The sequence below is a fragment of the Ranitomeya variabilis genome, chromosome 7 (assembly GCF_051348905.1).
Source record: "Ranitomeya variabilis isolate aRanVar5 chromosome 7, aRanVar5.hap1, whole genome shotgun sequence".
NCBI classification, from domain to species: Eukaryota; Metazoa; Chordata; class Amphibia; order Anura; family Dendrobatidae; genus Ranitomeya; species Ranitomeya variabilis.
The window spans coordinates 230,173,427-230,195,301 of NC_135238.1; the positions used below are offsets into that span (position 1 = coordinate 230,173,427).

Below are 21,875 nucleotides of genomic sequence, written 5' to 3' on the forward strand. Positions count from 1 at the left end.
CTGTTACTCCATGCCTGTGCGCGCCGCCTCCTCTTGCTGCATTATCGTCCCCGGCGCATTAAGTTTTTTTCCGGGCGTTTTCAGTTGCGCCACCTTTCTTACTTACAGCGCAGGCGCCGGGGACGTAAATGCAGCAAGAGGCGGCAGCGCACGGCGCGCACAGGCCCGGAGTAACAGCTGTGCTGCGTCTGATTAGGAAGGAGAGTCCCGCCCCCGGGACGGTTTCAGGGTAAGAGGGGGCACATTTTATAAACGTTTATTTCAGCGTGTGCAGGCATCATAACTAAAAGAGCCACCTTGTCAGAATGCAGCAATTGTGCTGCACAAGGTGGCTCTTTTAGTTACAAACGCCTGAGGGGGGTGACAGGTTCCCTTTAAACTCTAGTATATCATAAGTACGCGTCAATCTTTGGAGCGGTATTCAGATTTCTGTGGGCTTCAGAGTTAAAATTCCCAATCACTCCCCAGTTTATATGTAGAGCTTGTATTGGTGATTAACATTTTAAAGTTGTGCAGACTTTTCATCAGGGCTTGTAAAATAATCTTAATGTACGAAGAATGAACAGCTGCTCCTCTCATGTAAAACCACTGATAATTGTTATACCAGTTGGAGGGGGCACAGCTGCAGTCCCATGTAAACAGTTACTAAACTGGAGTCACCATTCATAAAAAAAAAAAAATCTAACCTCTCAAACTTTGCAAGCACGTCTGCGACAATAACCCGACTCTCCACCGCCCGGTCTGTTTGTTTGTTACGTTCAAAAAGGGCGAACATGTTACGGCTATCATCCATAGACAGGCCACGGATTAATTTTTCCACCACCTGCAATAATATAAATCCCCACAATAATCACTTAGGTTTAAAGGGACAAAGATGGAATTAACATGGAAATTAAATCTGCTCCTCTACTGGCAGGTGTATAAATCTGTATGTAGTGAGCTCCCCCTAGTGATGGCTGTATAAATCTGTATGTAGTGAGCTCCCCCTAGTGGTAGCTGAATAAATCTGTATGTAGTGAACTCCTTCTAGTGGTGGCTGTATATATATGTGTATGTAGTGAGCTCCCCCTAGTGGTGGCTGAATAAATCTGTATGTAGTGAGCTCCTTCTAGTGGTGGCTGTATAAATCTGTATGTAGTGAGCTCCCCCTAGTGGTGGCTGTATAATCTGTATGTAGTGATCTCCCCCTAGTAGTGACTGTATAAATCTGTATGTAGTGATCTCCCTCTAGTGATGGCTGTATAAATCTGTATGTAGTGAGCTCCTCCTAGTGGTGACTGTATAAATCTGTATGTAGTGATCTCCCTCTAGTGATGACTGTATAAATCTGTATGTAGTGATCTCCCTCTAGTGATGACTGTATAAATCTGTATGTAGTGAGCTCCTCCTAGTGGTGACTGTATAAAGCTGTATGTAGTGAGCTCCCTCTAGTGGTGGCTGTAGAAATCTGTATGTAGTGAGCTCCCCCTAGTGGTGACTGTATAAATCTGTATGTAGTGATCTCCCTCTAGTGGTGACTGTATAAATCTGTATGTAGTGATCTCCCTCTAGTGGTGACTGTATAAATCTGTATGTAGTGATCTCCCTCTAGTGATGACTGTATAAATCTGTATGTAGTGAGCTCCTCCTAGTGGTGACTGTATAAAGCTGTATGTAGTGAGCTTCCCCTAGTGGTGGCTGTAGAAATCTGTATGTAGTGAGCTCCCCCTAGTGGTGGCTGTATAAATCTGTATGTAGTGATCTCCCTCTAGTGATGACTGTATAAATCTGTATGTAGTGAGCTCCTCCTAGTGGTGACTGTATAAAGCTGTATGTAGTGAGCTCCCTCTAGTGGTGGCTGTAGAAATCTGTATGTAGTGAGCTCCCCCTAGTGGTGACTGTATAAATCTGTATGTAGTGAGCTCCCTCTAGTGGTGACTGTATAAATCTGTATGTAGTGATCTCCCTCTAGTGGTGGCTGTATAAATCTGTATGTAGTGATCTCCCTCTAGTGATGACTGTATAAATCTGTATGTAGTGAGCTCCTCCTAGTGGTGACTGTATAAAGCTGTATGTAGTGAGCTCCCTCTAGTGGTGGCTGTAGAAATCTGTATGTAGTGAGCTCCCCCTAGTGGTGGCTGTATAAATCTGTATGTAGTGATCTCCCTCTAGTGATGGCTGTATAAATCTGTATGTAGTGATCTCCCTCTAGTGATGGCTGTATAAATCTGTATGTAGTGAGCTCCCCCTAGTGGTGGCTGTATAAATCTGTATGTAGTGAGCTCCCCCTAGTGGTGGCTGTATGATCTGTATATAGTGGGCCGCATTTCATTCACCCATTATACACAATGCAGCAGTCCCTTCACCCCATCATTACCTCTCCTGCTGTGGTGTGAGAATTAATACTGATCTGGCAGGAGCCGCCGCCATGACAGAAGACCGTTGTGTTCATGTTGCTACGTGACAGCAGCGCAGAGATCTCCTCTTGTGACGGGACCAGCTCTCTACATTTCGTTTTCTTCAGAGCATCAGCAATGAAATGAGCGAACTGTTCCACCTCCGAGCCAGTAAAGCTGTCCCGCACCCTGCAAGAGGACAGCGGGTCACAAGGGTCCGACAAGGAAACACAAACTCCATCTATGTCCACTGAGCAAAAGTAAGATACGCTCTAGATGGAGAAAAGTATTGCTTCATTAATCATTGCACTCCAGTTTTCCTTCACTGCAGTTCTCACGTTTTAACACATCCAGCACTGGCCATGCAGCCGTACATCACCAAGCACAATGCGGAGCGTCGGATGGAGTGGTGTAAAGCCGTAACCACTGGACTCTGGAGGAGACGTGTTCTGTGCAGTGACGGATCGCACTTCTGTCTGCGTCCTGGAGGGGGGGGGGCACATACTTTTCTCCATGTAGTGCAGGTATAATGGAGCATGAACGCTGCAGCTTTACCTCTTGAGGTGGAATCTGAGGTAGCGCAGGATGTCTCGGCCGGGCAGGAAGGTGCAGCTCATGCTGGAGAGCAGCTGCCAGTGGCGCAGGTTGCCCGGGCTGCTTGGCTGCGGGACGTGATTGGTCTGTTTGATCAGCTGACAGTAAACCTCATCCCGTAAGGGTTTCAGGTCCTGGCAGGTCTGCAGGACGCCCTGGATGATGGGCACCGGGTCCGGGACGGTCTCGATCTCCTGGAGGGAGTTGAAGATCCTCACAGCCTCGTCCTGCAGCGTGGTGTAACCCTTCTCCTTCTGCACTGTAAGAAAGTGATGACAATGCTCAACCTACGGGGGGCAGTGGACTGGGGGGCTGAGCTGCAGTACCAGATGAAACCCACAGACAAGGGTGGCGATATAGAGCGCCTCTTCTTACAATTCTATTGGGCCTTTCCTGTGTTATTGCTCCTGGATATGCAGATCTAAATTTCCAAATGGGGGTCACCAATTCCTTGTCAAAAAGGAGTATCAGCTCCGATGAGACCCCCAGACTGTGGAGAGACCAGGCCTAATGACAAGGTGAAAGGGAACAGCCACTTGTAAAGGTAAGAATTTCCAGGAGGAATAACAGAGGGCCATTAATAATAATAATAATAATAATAATAATAATCTCTTCACACTGCGCTCATTAGTATTTTCTTGCCAAATACTCACAGCGCACGTCACACACATCCTCCTATAGGCCCCATTAATTAAAGTTTCCCTTTGAGCCTCCATGAAGTCCTATTTGTTAGGGAAGCCGGTTATCTGCTGTATAGTAGAGCAGAGAGGACGGCTCATCGCCTCATCGCCGCGTCTCCCTAATGTGCGGCGGACGGACTATACTTACAGTTGAGGTTGACGTCCCCGTAAGGCAGCGGCAGAAGTGGCGAGTGCAGGGGATGCTGAGTGTATCGCAATATCGGGTTTCTCCTGTAAGTCTGTTCAACAGCTTCACTGTTCAGGCTGTTCTCCTGATAGAGAGGGAAGAGCAATTAGCATGACATATGCAGTACCTAAATGTCACCACTGGGTGGCAGTATAACAATCACAGAAGAAGGGATTGTAAGATTATCACTAAATAAAGGATTCAAAAGGAATCAGCCAACAATAAAAAAAAAAAAAAAAACGACACCAGCGAAACATCCTGTATTATACCACAGAGCTGCACTCACTATTCTGCTGATCAAGTCATTACGGGATCTCGTGCACTCACCTTGATGTCCCGGATGAGTTGCTGGGTGGGGGTCTCTATGGGGGCTTTGCTGTCTATCACTCCCTGGATGGCGTTGGCCCACCTCATGGCCTCATTGAGCAGCTTTGTGTACAGCCTGTAGGAATGCTTCCTCCCGTACACGACGATGTTCCAATATCCTGCAGATAGAAGTATTGATTTGATGGGTGGGAGTACAGGGAGGACGGTGGCGGAGCGCCCCTGCAGGGATCTGGTCACCGCACCTGTTTCCGTGTGGGTCTTCTCGTCCGGCTGCACCACGGAGCACAGGCTGTTCAGGACCAGGGTGCCCAGTTTGGATGCCGTCCGCTCGGAGGACTTGTAATAATCTAAAGCGTTTCGGGTCAGAACAAACCAGCGACGCTTTAATTTGAGTGACGCCATTTTGCTGCTGTTCTGCACTTCTTTATGGATCCAACCTGTCAGAGCGGGAACACGAGCAATATTATGTTACATAAAATGCAGCCCCCTGCAGCCAAAATATCACAAGCATCAAAGAGCAAGCTATGCTTTCTATAATATAGCTGTATGTTCTGTCCCCATGACAACACTTCCTGCAATGGCATTCCAGCAGCTCAGAGTGGTCATAAGGACACAGGGCCACACAGGAAATAATTGGAATAGATACAGTATACATTTGTATATTCTTCTCTGTCCCCATGACAACACTTCTTTCCACTGCTCTAGCAGTGGTCATTTGATGACGCGTCCTTCTACCATCCAATTGGAATATATACAGTATACAGGGGTATATTCTACTTCGGTGTCCCATGACAACACTTCCTGCCACTGTGATTTAGTAGGTCAGTGCAGTCAATTACAAGCCAACTTTTATTTTTGCTCCATGGGTAAGTAAATAAAAGAAGAGATCTGAATGTTCGCTACAATGCTGAGGACTAAGCAGAAGTGCAGGAAGAGTATTCATAGGGCCATCGGCCCCAACACTGCCCACAGGCAAGAATATTCTGCTGTTGATTAGCAATAATTCATTAAAACATTCTTTTGCAGCCACCAATTGCCGTTCATGTTTCCGATTCATTTACCTCTCACCAGAAACTCCTGTCCGTCCACCTTGGCTTCTCCGCGCGGCTTCTGGAGCAGAGAGATCCAGTGATGCATCTCCTCCGGAATATCCGTGTTACAGTGAATCACCCGGTTGGCAGTGATTATCACAAAGGAATTCGGTCTGTAAAAAAAGAGATAGAGATGAATGAGATCACAGGATTTTTAATGGGAGCATTTCCCAGCTACATGCATCGGTTCACACATTACTACATAGTAAGGTCGGGGTCACAACCATTGAGTTAAATGATAAAATTCTGGATAACAGCAGTCACCACTAGAGGGAGCTCACTATCAGAATTCATACAGCCACCACTAGAGGGAGCTCACTATCAGAATTCATACAGTCACCACTAGAGGGAGCTCACTATCAGAATTCATACAGCCACCACTAGAGGGAGCTCATTATCATAATTCATACAGCCACCACTAGAGGGAGCTCACTATCATAATTCATACAGCCACCACTAGAGGGAGCTCACTATCAGAATTCATACAGCCACCACTAGAGGGAGCTCACTATCAGAATTCATACAGTCACCACTAGAGGGAGCTCACTATCAGAATTCATACAGTCACCACTAGAAGGAGCTCACTATCAGAATTCATACAGCCACCACTAGAGGGAGCTCACTATCAGAATTCATACAGCCACCACTAGAGGGAGCTCACTATCAGAATTCATACAGCCACCACTAGAAGGAGCTCACTATCAGAATTCATACAGCCACCACTAGAGGGAGCTCACTATCAGAATTCATACAGCCACCACTAGAGGGAGCTCACTATCTTAATTCATACAGCCACCACTAGAGGGAGCTCACTATTATAATTCATACAGCCACCACTAGAAGGAGCTCACTATCAGAATTCATACAGCCACCACTAGAAGGAGCTCACTATCAGAATTCATACAGCCACCACTAGAGGGAGCTCACTATCAGAATTCATACAGCCACCACTAGAGGGAGCTCACTATCAGAATTCATACAGCCACTATTAGGAGCACAGCATTTCATAATTCATACAGCCACCACTAGAGGGAGCTCATTATTACAATTCATACAGCCACTACTAGGGTGAGCTCACTATCAGAATTTAAAAAGCCACCACTATAACTTAATAAATCCATATGCAGTGAGCGCCCTCTAGTGGCCTCTAATAGAATTACATGACGTCTTCTAGGGATACTTTGGTATAAACGTTGTGTCAAATCACAATTCAAAGGCAATACCATCTGATAATTGTCGCATGAGCCCTTTTATACCACAATAGTTGCAAATAACATTTAGAACTACATATAGTCTTAAAGTGGACCTGTCAATTTTTTTACCAGTTGTAAAGACTGCTGTTCTCCTTATCCGGCATGGTTTTTCTTTTGTTCCTGCACCTCTCCATTCTGGAGATATGGCCTCCTCTTCTTATCTGTACATAAATCTAGTGTTTGTAACAAGTGGGCGTGGTTTTAAGCTTTTCTCTGTTGGAATCCTCAGGAGGACCACACCCACTTTGCTAATCAGACTTGATTTAAATACAGGGAACAAGGGGCTGTATCTCAGGAACTGAGAGGCGCAGGAACAGAAGAAAGACAGCCCTAGATTCAGGAGAACAGCGGCATTTACACCAGGTTAAATATATATATATATATTTAAAGCAAGCGGCAAGTTCTCTTTAAAGGGGTTCCCCTACATTCTTCACATATGTATATAGGTCTATTTAATAAATCATAGAGTGCCCCAATAGCCTCCAGCTACTTTCTTCCAGAAACAGCACCACACCTCTTCACAGGCTGCATGCGGTATTGCATGTTATCCTCATTTACATCAATGGAGCGAAGCTGCAATAACAGACAACCCATTGACGCCGTTTCCGGAAGAAAGCAACTTTTTTTTTTTTTCTAACCCTGAACAAATGTTCTAAATTATACACACATCATTGCCTGATTTTTTTTTTCTACAATTGTAATAGATTTTCCAACTTTCACAATTTTTATTGGAAAATAAGTGATTACCGATCAGGACAGTCTGAGGCGCAGACAGAATCAATAAGGCCGACATCCAGGGTTCCCTGCCGAAGACAGAAAGAAGAAAGACTGGTCTCAGGATGGAGCGGGACAATGTCTGACCACAGTCGGGTTCATGGGGCAACGCGGTCCTCTCTGCAGGAGACTTGGAGGAATCGAGACTCCTGAGAACATGGCGTGACTCACACACAGACACTTACCACAGCATTCTTGGGGTTGGCTTGCTCATCCCTCATATCTCGCAGCTGCTGGGAGGTCGCACTGTGAACTCTGCTCAGGACATTGAACCAGCCGCTGCAAGAGGTGAGAGGAGGATACGGTTCTGGGTCAGTCCTCCCGGCCCACAATAAGTCACAACACGAGTGGTCCCAAATCACCCGGTGTATAGGAAGCGTTCTGCTTTGTGCTTTACTTGCTCACCACCTTATACCTCTGCTTGCAGTCAGTAAATGTCAGCTATACGGCTGTCTGCAGACGTTGCGGTTTCTTCGCTTTTTTTTCGCTATATAGACGCATAAACGCGTACGTATGCATCCTATCATTTAGAATGCATTCTGCAATTTTTGTGCACATGATGCGAAAAAAAAGCATTGCGGTAAAAAACGCAGCATGTTCATTAATTTTGCGTTTTCCCGCTATTTAATACATTGGGAAGCTCCGGAAAAAAACGCGAAAAAAAACACGTGGTTTTCTTGCAGAAAATGTCCGGTTTTCTTCAGGAATTTTCTGCAACAAAATCCTGACGTGTGCACATAGCCTTAATGATCAAATAGATTGCGTTTTATTGCAACATATCAGTAAATATGTAGGCATCACAAACACAAGACTCCTCATGTCCTGATGGTTTGCTACAAAGTATCAATGTAGGTAAATAGGTTTCAATCTGGAGTCGGCTGGATACATTTGTAGCCAATGTGCATTTGTACAAAGAATTTTATCCCGTGAATCCAAAGAAGGAGGTTTCTGCTTATTGACTGCAAACAAACATCTTGAAATTGGTGACGAATTGCAACATTCACTGGCCGATTCCTCAAGTTTTGCTACTTTTGGTGTCTTTCCAGACTCTTAACTTTTTGAAGAGTTGGATTTGCTTGGCCTAATGCAGCCCAACAAATTCTTTATCAGTTATGCCACGAATGTGTGAGAAGTTAGAAAAGTGGCACAAGTTACACCAGAAATGTAGCCCAGTGAACACCAGGAGTACTCTTCAGAGGCAGATGCACACCATCATTAAGTGGTGCACGCTTTTTAACAATTTTGGCACATTTTATTCCAGCAGACTCTTCATTAAGAGTACAAAACACCATTCTTGGTGCATCAGCCCCAAAACTTGCATAAGTTATAATGTAACCCTTACCTGGCATCTTCAGGCGTCTCTGCCACGATGTGATAGGTTCGCTCCTCGGTGACGATATCCAGCGCGTTCTCCTTCTCATGAATATCAATGATGGCTCTGAATCACAGCAGACAGGAGTCAGACACACACAGGATGTAATACGTGAACCATACCTCCAGCCATCCGGGGACCTACTTAGCGTTGCGGACGTCGATCGTGCCCCTTAGTCGTTCCTCGCTGTCATTCTCAAAGTACATCAGCTTTGACTCTCTCAGCACGAACCAGCGCCGTTTCCAGTTGCGCCGGGACAATGTCGACATCCCACCTCCCTTCTTATAGAGCCAGCCTGATTTCAAAGCCTCCTGTTTAGTCCGAAACCACATGAAGGTTTCGTCTTTTAGGACGCACCACCGACGTCTCCACATGTTCATGAGGCCGCCAGCTGGAAGGACAAGATCAATATGGAGGAGAGCGGTACAATGCTTCTCTGATCCTCCCGGAAAACTTAAAACTAGGCCCCTCGACAGACTGCAGTAGATCCCTTGGGGGTGAGGGACAGCTAAGCAGCAAGGCACCCCATGTTCAGCTTATCAGAGGAAACCTTCATCTAAAGAAGGAAATGTATGAAGTTAATTGATTAAATCCATTACCTTTCATATACAAGTAACTGTGGAAATAGGGGGGGCCGCCTCCATTAAACAGCGTGACACGTGAAGTCATCAGTTCTTCATCGGTGTCAATATGGCTGTCTGCCTCTTCATCACTGTCCAAGAACTACAAGAAAAATATTGAATAAACCTCAGTCGTCCACACTGGGAGCTTTTCATCGCTATTCTGTAATCTCAGCATAAACACTTCCTGCAAAGCTCAAGCAAAACACTAAAAGTAACAATAAAAACCTTTTCTGTGGCCACTAAAATACAGATGAGCTCAGAAAAGTCAATATCGCAAGTCCATGCAAGAGAAAAACAGGAACTGTGCACATACCGACCCGAGACGTGACACCATGTGTGCATGTTCCCCGAAGAGCAAGACCAGACAATGAGCCAATGGGGCTACTCTGTTATGATCTGGTGGCCTAAGAGCAGCATGAGACGTACTCTGGAGAAGGTGGTACCTGTACTGACCGCAGACCCTGAACCTAACACCGCAACTAGAAGTAGCCGTGGAATGTACCTAGCGCTCCCTAGACATCTCGACACAGCCGGAGGACTAATTACCCCTAGAGATAGAAAAGGGAAAACTATCTTGCCTCAGAGAAAATTCCCAAAGGACAGACAGCCCCCCACAAATATTGACTGTGAGAGGAGAGGGAAAAAACATACACAGACTGAAATCAGAATTTAGCAAAGGAGGCCACTTCTAGCTAAATAGAAAGGATAGGACAGAGTACTATGCGGTCAGTATTAAAACACTAGAAAATATCCACCACAGAAAATACAAAAACTCCACAGCTAACTAAAGATATGGAGGGTATATCTGCATCTCCAGAGATACCAGCTTGGCTAAACAAATTCTTATACAGACCAAGCTGGACAAGACAAAAAAAACATGGAAAAGAACTGAACAATAAGGCCACAGCATGTGGAGAGCAAAAAATCAAGGCCAGAACTTATCTTTGTTGAAAAGAACTGCAAAGCAGGAGAGACCAGGCAGAGATGTGAATCCTCCAGGAACAATGGACAACTGGCACTAACTAAAGGGTGAAGCAAGACTAAATAGCCCAGTCAGATTTGCAGAAAGTGAACACACCTGATAAATGCTGCGATTCAGAGACAGCAGCGCTACCACTTACAACCACCGGAGGGAGCCCAAGAGCAGAATTCACAACACTACTCACTGAGTCCAGACTTCCACACTGGGATCCGTAGCTGCCGGGTTTGGAGATCCGAAGAATCTCTTCATCGGTTAAGTGACCGTCACTTGAGTTCCTGGCATCAGTAGAACCCGGTGGACCTTCATCAAACTCTTCATGGTCATAGTCTGACTCCACATCCGGAGGGTAGCTGTAGATGGGCTCCTGGGCCTCTTCGCTGTTACTCTGGATATCTGACAGACACTGATAGATGCTCTCAGATTTGTCAGAGAGGGCGCTATACACATCTTGAGCAGACTGTGGCTCTAGAGGAGACACCTGGGAATCAGTGGAGTTGCCAGGAATTTGCGTGTAGGTTCCATTTTCCGAAAAGCTCTCGCTTGTCCTAAGCCCGTAGTCATCTTCTTCCAATAACATCGGAGGTGGAGGTGGTAACATCTCATCATCTGCGTGAAATCCTTCATCAACCTCCTCCTCAGCCAAAGGGGCCACCAAACTGCCTACCACGTTCAAGTTTCCTTCAACGCCATTCTCTAAGCTGTTGGCGCTCTCATCCAAGTTCCCAAAATCTAACAGCTCCAAGAACTCTTGAGCCACCCGAGAGGCTTCCTTCTCAAGCTTATGGATCTGCTCCTCCCGCTGTCGCGTCAACTCATTACGGGTATCCGTGCAAGTGATTGACACTCCGTCTATCTTCTGTTGCTGATGCAATTTCTCTATCTCTTTTTCCAGTCTCAAGATCTCGTCCATCTGTCGTTTCTCCTCCTCTTGGAGGAGAAGGTTCTCCAGGTTTTGAGCTTTTTCCTGTTCTTCCTAGAAAATATAGTAATAAAATTTAAAAGATAGAATTTGGAGAAATGGAGACACCCATCCGTTCGTTTTTTGGCCAAGTTGGTGAGGGCCATTATCTTCTAGTGCACAACAGTCGACAAGAAAATGTGAACCAACAATGCCAGACTAACCTGAGCAGCCCTGAGCTCAGCCTCCAGCCGCTCCTGCTCCCTGGAAAAAAAAAAAGGAATTACAGAATTGAATTCGGCCAACCCAAGATATGACAAATCCTCAAAGAACTGAAGTTGAAAAGCTCCAACAGATCCACAGAGTGAAGAAGAGATCCAAGGATTGGGCGATCCATTACCGTCTCTCTTCCTCTTCTCGTCTTTTCTGCTCTTCCTCCATTCTTCTTTGCTCTTCCAGCTCTTGCCTTAGTCTCTCCTCCTCCTCTTTCCGTTTTCTCTCCTCCTCCTCTCGACATCTCCTTTCCTCCTCCAGCATTTGCTGATACAGTCGCCTCGCAGTCCTCCCGCGCCAGTGCTTCTGAAACTGCACAGCCGAATGTCGAAGCCTTAGGTATGTTGTTTTCCAAAAATGAGCTCGATAATTCTTCTGAATGGTGATGATGCCAAGACGCACGTGCTTATAATGCTTCCTGCAAGAAAAGAGGGAGGAAGTTACTGCGTGCTTAAATTCCACCAAGGACACTGTCAATATGTCCAATTTCCTGCCAGTCCATGTTCTCAGCCTCCCGAATCTACAGAATCACTGCATACAAAAGGTCAAAAAGATGAAACTATAGCGAAAACTCAGTATATTCTACAGGGAAACCATGCTGAAACGACTGTCCAGTCCATGTCCGCAGGGGCAGTATTATAGCAGTGATTCTTGTACATAGGAGCAGTATTATAGTAGTTATATTCTTGTACATAGGGGCAGTATTATAGTAGTTATATTCTTGTACATAGGGGCAGTATTATAGTAGTTATATTCTTGTACATAGGGGCAGTATTATAGTAGTTATATTCTTGTATATAGGGGCAGTATTATAGTAGTTATATTCTTGTACATAGGGGCAGTATTATAGTAGTTATATTCTTGTACATAGGGGCAGTATTATAGTAGTTATATTCTTGTACATAGGAGCAGTATTATAGTAGTTATATTCTTGTACAGAGGAGCAGTATTATAGTAGTTATATTCTTGTACATAGGAGCAGTATTGTAGTAGTTATATTCTTGTACATAGGGGCAGTATTATAGTAGTTATATTCTTGTACATAGGGGCAGTATTATAGTAGTTATATTCCTGTATATAGGGGCAGTATTATAGTAGTTATATTCTTGTACATAGAGGGCAGTATTATAGTAGTTATATTCTTGTACATAGGGGCAGTATTATAGTAGTTATATTCCTGTATATAGGGGCAGTATTATAGTAGTTATATTCTTGTACATAGAGGGCAGTATTATAGTAGTTATATTCTTGTACATAGGAGCAGTATTATAGTAGTTATATTCTTGTACATAGGGGCAGTATTATAGTAGTTATATTCCTGTACATAGGGGCAGTATTATAGTAGTTATATTCTTGTACATAGAGGGCAGTATTATAGTAGTTATATTCTTGTACATAGGGGCAGTATTATAGTAGTTATATTCCTGTATATAGGGGCAGTATTATAGTAGTTATATTCTTGTACATAGAGGGCAGTATTATAGTAGTTATATTCTTGTACATAGGAGCAGTATTATAGTAGTTATATTCTTGTACATAGGGGCAGTATTATAGTAGTTATATTCCTGTACATAGGGGCAGTATTATAGTAGTTATATTCTTGTACATAGGAGCAGTATTATAGTAGTTATATTCCTGTACATAGGGGCAGTATTATCTACTATATAATTGTCTAAGGGTACTTCCGTCTGTCTGTCCGTCTGTCTGTCTGTCTGTCTGTCGCGGTTATTCGTACGCTGATTGGTCTCGCCAGCTGCCTGTCATGGCTGCCGCGACCAATCAGCGACATGCACAGTCCGTAAAAAAAATGGCCGCTCCTTACTCCCCGCACTCACTGCCCGGCGCCCGCATACACCCCTCCGGTCACCGCTCACACAGGATTAATGCCGGCGGTAACGGACCGCGTTATGCCGCGGGTAACGCACTCTGTTACCGCCGCTATTAACCCTGTGTGTCCCCAACTTTGTACTATTGACGCTGCCTATGCGGCATCAATAGTACAAAATGTAATGTGAAAAATAATTAAAAAAAAAAAACAAAACCTGCTATACTCACCCTCTGTAGTCCGCTGAGCCGCTCGCGCCACCCGCCATCTTCCGTTGCAGGTTGCGGTGGCAAAGATGGTATGGCAGAAGGACCTGCCATGACGTCATCACAAGTCCTGCGCTCAGACCAACCCTGGGACCGGAAGCTGCCGTGGACTACAAGGGGCCCTCGGAAAGGTGAGTATATGTTTATTTTTTAACCTGTGACAAACGTGGCTGTGCAATATACTACGTGGCTCTGTGCTGTATACTACGTCGCTAGGCAATATACTACGTCGCTCGGCAATATACTACGTCGCTCGGCAATATACTACGTCGCTCGGCAATATACTACGTCGCTCGGCAATATACTACGTCGCTCGGCAATATACTACGTCGCTCGGCAATATACTACGTCGCTCGGCAATATACTACGTCGCTCGGCAATATACTACGTCGCTCGGCAATATACTACGTCGCTCGGCAATATACTACGTTGCTCGGCAATATACTACGTGGACATGCATATTCTAGAATACCCGATGCGTTAGAATCGGACCACCATCTAGTAGTAGTTATATTCTAGTATATAGGGGCAGTATTATAGTAGTTATATTCTTATACATAGGAGCAGTATTATAGTAGTTATATTATTGTACATAGGGCAGTATTATAGTAGTTATATTCTTATACATAGGAGCAGTATTATAGTAGTTATATTCTTGTACATAGGGGCAGTATTATAGTAGTTATATTCTTGTACATAGGGGCAGTATTATAATAGTTATATTCTTGTACATAGGAGCAGTATTATAGTAGTTATATTCTTGTACATAGGAGCAGTATTATAGTAGTTATATTCTTGTACATAGGAGCAGTATTATAGTAGTTATATTCCTGTACATAGGGGCAGTATTATAGTAGTTACATTCTTGTACATAGGAGCAGTATTATAGTAGTTATATTCTTGTACATAGGGGCAGTATTATAATAGTTATATTCTTGTACATAGGAGCAGTGTTATAGTAGTTATATTCTTGTACATAGGGGGCAGTATTATAGTAGTTATATTCTTGTACATAGGAGCAGTATTATAGTAGTTATATTCCTGTACATAGGGGCAGTATTATAGTAGTTACATTCTTGTACATAGGAGCAGTATTATAGTAGTTATATTCTTGTACATAGGGGCAGTATTATAATAGTTATATTCTTGTACATAGGAGCAGTGTTATAGTAGTTATATTCTTGTATATAGGGGGCAGTATTATAGTAGTTATATTCTTGTACATAGGGGCAGTATTATAGTAGTTATATTCTTGTACATAGGAGCAGTATTATAGTAGTTATATTCTTGTACATAGGGGCAGTATTATAGTAGTTATATTCTTGTACATAGGGGCAGTATTATAGTAGTTATATTCTTGTACATAGGGGGTAGTATTATAGTAGTTATATTCTTGTACATAGGGGCAGTATTATAGTAGTTATATTCTTGTACATAGGGGCAGTATTATAGTAGTTATATTCTTGTACATAGGGGGCAGTATTATAGTAGTTATATTCTTGTACATAGGAGCAGTATTATAGTAGTTATATTCTTGTACATAGGAGCAGTATTATAGTAGTTATATTCTTGTACATAGGAGCAGTATTATAGTAGTTATATTCTTGTACATAGGAGCAGTATTATAGTAGGTAGATCACCAGGCATGCTAGAATAAATGTATTTATGTCCAAGTCTTCCTAAAAAACAGGGACATTAGAAACTCAGAATTCTCCTGTGCTATGAATAACACCATTACACTAATATTAGTAGTTTTCCCGGTTACTAGAAGTGCAGTGGTCAGAGTCTTTTGTTGGGCAGCACCACAATTCCCCCATTTGCTCTATTTATCGATGATTCCTGGATGGACCGAGATGCATGAAAGCAGAAATGTGCATCTCACATAGGACTCATTTCGCTGCCCTGATTCCTTGCAGCAACAAACACCGCACCATCCTGCAATCTACTCCCTGAACAAAAACATCACCTTGTCCTACATCCGGCCCGCTGACCCCGAGTAACAGCAGGGGCTAAAAATAAGAGCTCGCATTCATCACCATCATCCACCTCCAATCACCGAGCCACTTCTGACAAGAAATGGCCACAATTCTTTAATTTAAAAGGACTTCTGGTTCTTCGCTCAATAGTTTGAATGTCTTTATGTTACACAAATAAGGAAAGACGACTGTAAGCTCTTGGGGCCAGAATTGATAAAATAATGGAATTACAGAAAAATGGGATGAGGTTTGTGCTGGGAGATGCACGACTTTAGGAATGTGTAAAAATGGTGCAAATTGGGGCAAGTTTTTCACAATGCAATAAGCGACATTATATTTGGCGAAACACCCAAACATTTCTTACTTTTGCAGTCTCATAGTATTTACACAAATGTACTGAGCAAAAAATGGTGCATTTTTCACCTTCTTAGAGTTCCGTAATTTTCTCTTAAAACTTTTCAAAACTTTTTCAGTTGGCAAAAAAAGTTTCTAAAACACCATATAACTTAGCACGTACCATACATCCCCCTGCGGTATAGATCACTCATTGCTTTCCAGAAATGATTGATAGGATTAACCCCACGTTCTCTGGAGTCAGCGCCTGTCTAGTAAACCATCAGGCGCATGCACGGTTTCACCTTGGGATAATCTTCACAGTCAGACATAAGAATACAGGAGCAAGAGCCGAGCGCAACAAAGCCGTACCTGGCGATGTAACCCTGGATGTGCGCCCGGATGACCAAAGCCGCTCTCCTCAGCTCCTGGTCCCGAGTCTTCTCCAGACGCTGCTCCAGAGCTTCTTTGAGGAACACCTGTGGGTGAGTGAAGACACCCTGTAAGTGAGATGACGGGAGCCATAGGATAGGTGTGAACTGCAGCCGTGCGGTCCGTGCGGCTCTGGACTAGGGTATTCTTCTTGCACCAAGAAAAGAAAGGAGTTATGGGGAGGGGTTGAGCAGAGGAGGAGAAGGGGATGATCCACAGTTATGAGTCAGTAAGCTGAACACCACAAACACGAAAAGGGCACGCACCAGATTGGAAGGACGGAATAGCAGTGCACAAGCAGATGCAGTAGAGTTTACCAGGTGCAGTTTTAAGAATTAGGTGCAGACCTGGCCAAAAACGCAGCGGCCCCCACCGCCTGGCCATAGACACACCGGCCTTCACCGCCTGGCCATAAAAGCAGTGGCCCCCACCGCCTGGCCAAAAACCACAGAGGCCCCCACCGCCTGGCCAAAAACCGCAGCGGCCTCCACCGCCTGGCCCAAAACCGCAGCTGCCCCCACTGCCTGGCCAAAAACCGCAGCTGCCCCCACCGCCTGGCCAAAAACCGCAGCGGACCCCACCGCCTGGCCAAAAACCGCAGCGGACCCCACCGCCTGGCCAAAAACTGCAGCGGACCCCACCGCCTGGCCAAAAACCGCAGCGGACCCCACCGCCTGGCCAAAACTGCAGCGGCCCCCACCACCGGATCAAAAACGCAGCAGTCCCCATCCGCCTGGCCAAAAAAGCAGCGGCCCCATCCACACTCACTGCCCAGCCAGCATTCATCGTTATTACCATGCGCTGTCTATGTATGCACATACAGATATAGCAGAGCTGAACTTTCCTCTCAGAGGTCAGATGATGCATCAGGTTTATCTGCATCACTAGGATTTTACATGGGACTGCGGGTAAGCCTACTATATCTAAATTCTTTCAACCTTCACATTGTAGCGCTGACACGCTCCGCTCCGCTACATCTGCGCTGGGCACACAGGATGGGAGGGACCCTGGGATGTAGGAACGCGCACAGGATGGGGAAAAAGACACAGGATACAGAGATGGGTTTGCAGGAAGATCCAGAGACGCAGAGCCGACCCAGGCTGCACAATGGGCCTGGACACACACACTCCAGAACTGTACATGTGATGGACCAGGGACAGGAGAAACCAGCAAAGACCCCAAATAAGCCCCCAAGAAGGAGTGCAAGAGCTCCAGGTGCCATGATCAGCAGACAGACCAGGGCAGAGGGTGGATGGCGCTGCCCATAACTGCCCTCCAGCAGCGCTCGCTCTGTGCTGGACATTGCAGCTGTTTTATTTGGCTAAACCCCATGACAAAGACGCTGCTCCCTCCTTGTGCTCCCCGCTTCCTTCCAGAAGTTGTTCCTTCCGTTCACAAACAATCGACGGGAGAACAAGCACATGGAGCCGAGTCACTGAGCTCCTGGAGTCGGTGCAAGAACACGGCCGGACCCCGCAATAGGCTCAAGTCTAGATTCTGAGCCCCCTATGTAATAGACGATGGCTCAAAAGGCTTCTTCTCATCTTCATAGACTGATCTTGTAAAAACAAAAACCATTTCTCCAATTTATTACTCTGAAGCTGTTAAGATACTAATGTTTTCAGCTTGTTGTCTAGGAAACCGGCCACTGCTGCTGTCCAGCTAGTAAGCGCTGAGCTGAAGCCGCCCGGGATTAGGAGATAGCAGACTATGTGCAGTGCTTACAAGCTCTGTCTAGCAGCGGTGGTCGGTTTCCAAGACAATGAGCTGTAAACAAAAAAAAAGTGTTTGTATCTCAAGAATGGCTGAAATGTTTAATAAGCGGTAGGTAAATAGGAACCCTGCTTTCATTTACCAGCACTGCTCGGGAATATCCATCATAAGTTGGGAATAATCTTAAAGGACGTTGTTTTCTGAAGGATTCGCAGACGTCCCACTCATTTTAATGGGCACCTTGCAATGCTTCATCTGACCTGTGGCGGTGCTGTTGGGGAATTGAACACTTATTATAGCTGACCGCAGGGGGTCAGGGCAGGATTTTCCCAGTTTTCAATAAAAAGTTCTGCACAATTCTGATACACATAAAAGGTTTCAATCCTTTACCCTTTTAAAGATCTCTGCTTGCTGTCAATTAACGAGAACTCGTTCTCCTGTATGAGCTGCACGAAAGGAGCAGTCTATGGACATAGGGACCTACTATTGAGCCCATAGACCACCCTGTGCATGCAGTTCATTTTATCTCATTGGTGGGGGTCTCAGGGCCTGCACCCCCCACCAATCAGCAGCACCTTTCATATAATGACAGTTACATTTTAAGACTGGCATGCTATGACAACCTTAAAGGGATCCTCCAATGGCCAGCCCTGTGTCTATACAATAAAATCATAGGGTGGTCATCCTCCCCAGTCTCGGCGCGGGTCTCCACTGCCACTTTGGCTTTGGTGTCTGGCTGTTGCGGCCCCAACTACAGTGCACATCACCACTGCAGCCCATCACTGAGCTTGGCACTGCAGCTTGTGCTGTCTACATGTGCAGAGTAGCCGAGCTCAATGATTGACTGCAGCCCTTGGTTTGCTCTGCGGTTGTGTTGTCACCGCGGAAGCCAAAATGCACAAAGACCAAGCAGCGGCAGACAGCCGAGCAGCAGCGGCGCCAGACAGCCGAGCAGCGGCGCCAGACAGCCGAGCAGCGGCGCCAGACAGCCGAGCAGCGGCGACAGACAGCCGAGCAGCGGCGACAGACAGCCGAGCAGCGGCGACAGACAGCCGAGCAGCGGCGACAGACAGCCGAGCAGCGGCGACAGACAGCCGAGCAGCGGCGACAGACAGCCGAGCAGCGGCGCCAGACAGCCGAGCAGCGGCGACAGACAGCCGAGCAGCGGCGACAGACAGCCGAGCAGCTGCGACAGACAGCCGAGCAGCTGCGACAGACAGCCGAGCAGCAGCGACAGACAGCCGAGCAGCAGCGACAGACAGCCGAGCAGCAGCGACAGACAGCCGAGCAGGAGCGACAGACAGACGGTGCTGGACCAGGGGAGGGTGAGAACCATCTGATTTTAAGATTTTAACACCGCGTTGGTCAACAAAGGCCAGAAACCTAGACATGGAGAGCCCCTTTAATATAATCTTCCCCCGCTTCAAACACCCACTGATCCCCAAGTTATAGTATTTGTCATTTAATGTTTAAAGATCCCAGATTGATTTTCTTTTCCCAGCAGGATCGCCAAATCCAGGCTCCGCTCCGGTGGTCCACACTGGTCTCTGTTTACTGTGGTGGTCCACACTGGTCTCTGGTTACTCTGGTGGTCACGAGCCTTTCAGCCACATGACCACAGTAGCCAATCGCGGACCTCAGAAGTGACGCACGACCGCTATGGCCAAAGTGAATAAAGACCGACGAGGACCACCAGGGTGTCAGCATTCGAGTGATGGGGGGAACCAACAGGTAAGTTATGGATTGGGGATTTTTTTTTTTAGCTCCCCTTTAATTTATGCTGCCGTAACCTGGCGAAACGTCTCAGAGCTTCAGGCTTCTGCGATTAGAGGGGACTTGGTCTGTACGGAGGGCGAACGCCTCACAATAAGGGTTAAGACCAATATTAACTGCAATAACACTTCTCGACTGTTAAAAGAACACGTCCCATTGAGCCCAAACGCGACGACAAAAGGCGCAGCCTGTGACCCGAGCAGAACAAAGAGGCTTTCTGTGCATCGCCCCAGGCCACCGGCTCCCATCCACAATAACCCAGTGTGACTCCGCAGGCATGGCGGGCAGCCCCCCAGCTCCAGGCCGGTGCCACCCAACCAGGGACGGCCCCATGTGACGCCCGCAGCCCTCTCTCTGACTTATCGCCACGTGATGTCACCTTGCCCATGACCCACACAAACCCCCCGTCCGTCCCTCGCCCACTGCCTCATACCACAGGGTGGGGTCACTGCCGTCACAGGGAAAACTCATCAGTCACGGCGGTTTATCACTTCTGACCAAACGACTGTCTCAGCGCAGAAACAATGATCGTTTCATAAAATGACATTTCATCAGACGAGAATCCAACCACAATAAATATGAAAAAAAAAAATCCATTGCAATCACAAAACTGGTATGTACGGAGCTCCAGCGGTTGAAGAACTACAAGTACCAGTACAGCTACTGGTGATGAGAACTAACAAATGGAGGGATGTGTATTAGTAATACATCAGAGGTCTAGTGGGGAACTTCTTGGCACTAAAGAAATACCTTGGCCGTCCTCATGACCACTAATAACTTTACCGGCCGATGCATCCATCTTTACAGTGGTCCGAGTTTCGCTTTTCTGATACAAAGCACCAAATCCCCTGCATGGCAAAGATTTAGTAAAGAGTAAACTCTTACTTCCTGCAGTCACCACTGGAGGGAGCTCACTGCATACCAATATACATGGAGCTACATAATGAGACCTTATGCAGGGAGCTCCCCCTGGTGGTGTCTGCAGGTACTAGTCTGTGCAGGGTATTTGGGGCTTTGTATCTAATCAGAGATGAGCGAACATGCTCAGATAAGGTGTTGATATATGTGCGAGTCATGGCGGCTGTTCAACAGTGACTCGAACATGGCATTCGAGCTCGCCGAGGACACTTAGCAGCCGAGCATGCTCAGATAACGCCTTATCCGAGCACACATTCACTCATCACTATAAAAAATCCCTTTAGATCCCTTTTGCTTTCTATAGGTGTCCTTGAATATAATACTAGGAGAATACAGGCCAAAGTTTTGGGGACTGTCCAGTGAAATCTGCGCAGTCCTGCGCTGAAAAGAGTCAGGGTTCACTAAATCCCTGCCCACATATTGCAATTTTTGATCGGGATTGATGCAATGTGGTGGAATAAATTGTCTCCGAGTTGCAACAACCAGATATCTTAAAATATTCAGTTTAGCGCCTGCATATAAATGACCTTGCTGGTGTCAAGAAGGTGGAGCCACTCGGTGGAAGAGTCAAGGCAGCCATACCATAAGTCTGCCCAATGTGGCTTGCTGTGACAAACTCTGTGACCGACATCAAGCCTGCCTGAAATCGTCCCGGCCACAGCAAGTAGCAGAGTCGGGTTTTGTACAGGTTTGAGGATAGATATCCTGTTCTCCGAAAGTAAAGCACATAGCAACCTTGACTCTCTTGCCGAGCGGCTCCTCCTCCTTGACTCCAGTTGAGTTATTCATTTACAGCACATATGGTGATTAAGCAGCTTATTTTACAAAGTCTTACCCTAATATTGCATACAAATACAGACAGCAAAAAGCCAGAGAAACAGCTACTTTAATGACAAAAAAAAAACGGGTTTAACTTACAAGCGACACCACTAGGGGGAGCTCTTGGCAGACAGGGTTATACAGCTCCTATGCTCCCCCTAGTGGAGGCTGCAGGTCGTACACTGAATCCTGCTTTGTATTTTATACCTTGGTTTTTCCAAGCTGCCATTCTTTCTTGGAGTCATCAAAGGTCTGCAGGAAAGCTGCACATTTTCCCCGATCATCATCCGTACCAGTATTATTCTTCAGCAGCATCTTATACCTAAGTGTAGATAATTAGGAGTCAATACTCCTCCTAATGCTAGAAAAGTGAAAAAGCAAATCTGACCGA

At 45.8% G+C, this 21,875-nt stretch overlaps 1 protein-coding gene across 1 annotated transcript in view; it reads right to left on the reverse strand.

Annotated features, from left to right (window-relative positions):
• The window catches only part of LOC143784615 (unconventional myosin-X-like), a 98,855-nt gene that overhangs the window by 3,817 nt on the left and 73,163 nt on the right, over positions 1-21,875 (reverse strand). The window contains exons 21-37 of the mRNA XM_077273078.1: positions 21,692-21,806; positions 16,202-16,308; positions 11,557-11,847; positions 11,381-11,420; positions 10,443-11,231; positions 9,253-9,376; positions 8,798-9,044; positions 8,624-8,719; positions 7,467-7,560; positions 7,255-7,310; positions 5,225-5,367; positions 4,406-4,600; positions 4,164-4,321; positions 3,798-3,921; positions 2,931-3,228; positions 2,357-2,564; positions 687-823 (exon numbers count right to left, since the gene is read on the reverse strand). Coding sequence (XP_077129193.1) covers positions 687-823; positions 2,357-2,564; positions 2,931-3,228; positions 3,798-3,921; positions 4,164-4,321; positions 4,406-4,600; positions 5,225-5,367; positions 7,255-7,310; positions 7,467-7,560; positions 8,624-8,719; positions 8,798-9,044; positions 9,253-9,376; positions 10,443-11,231; positions 11,381-11,420; positions 11,557-11,847; positions 16,202-16,308; positions 21,692-21,806 — 3,222 coding nt within the window. The remainder of the gene's footprint in view (positions 1-686; positions 824-2,356; positions 2,565-2,930; positions 3,229-3,797; positions 3,922-4,163; positions 4,322-4,405; positions 4,601-5,224; positions 5,368-7,254; positions 7,311-7,466; positions 7,561-8,623; positions 8,720-8,797; positions 9,045-9,252; positions 9,377-10,442; positions 11,232-11,380; positions 11,421-11,556; positions 11,848-16,201; positions 16,309-21,691; positions 21,807-21,875) is intronic.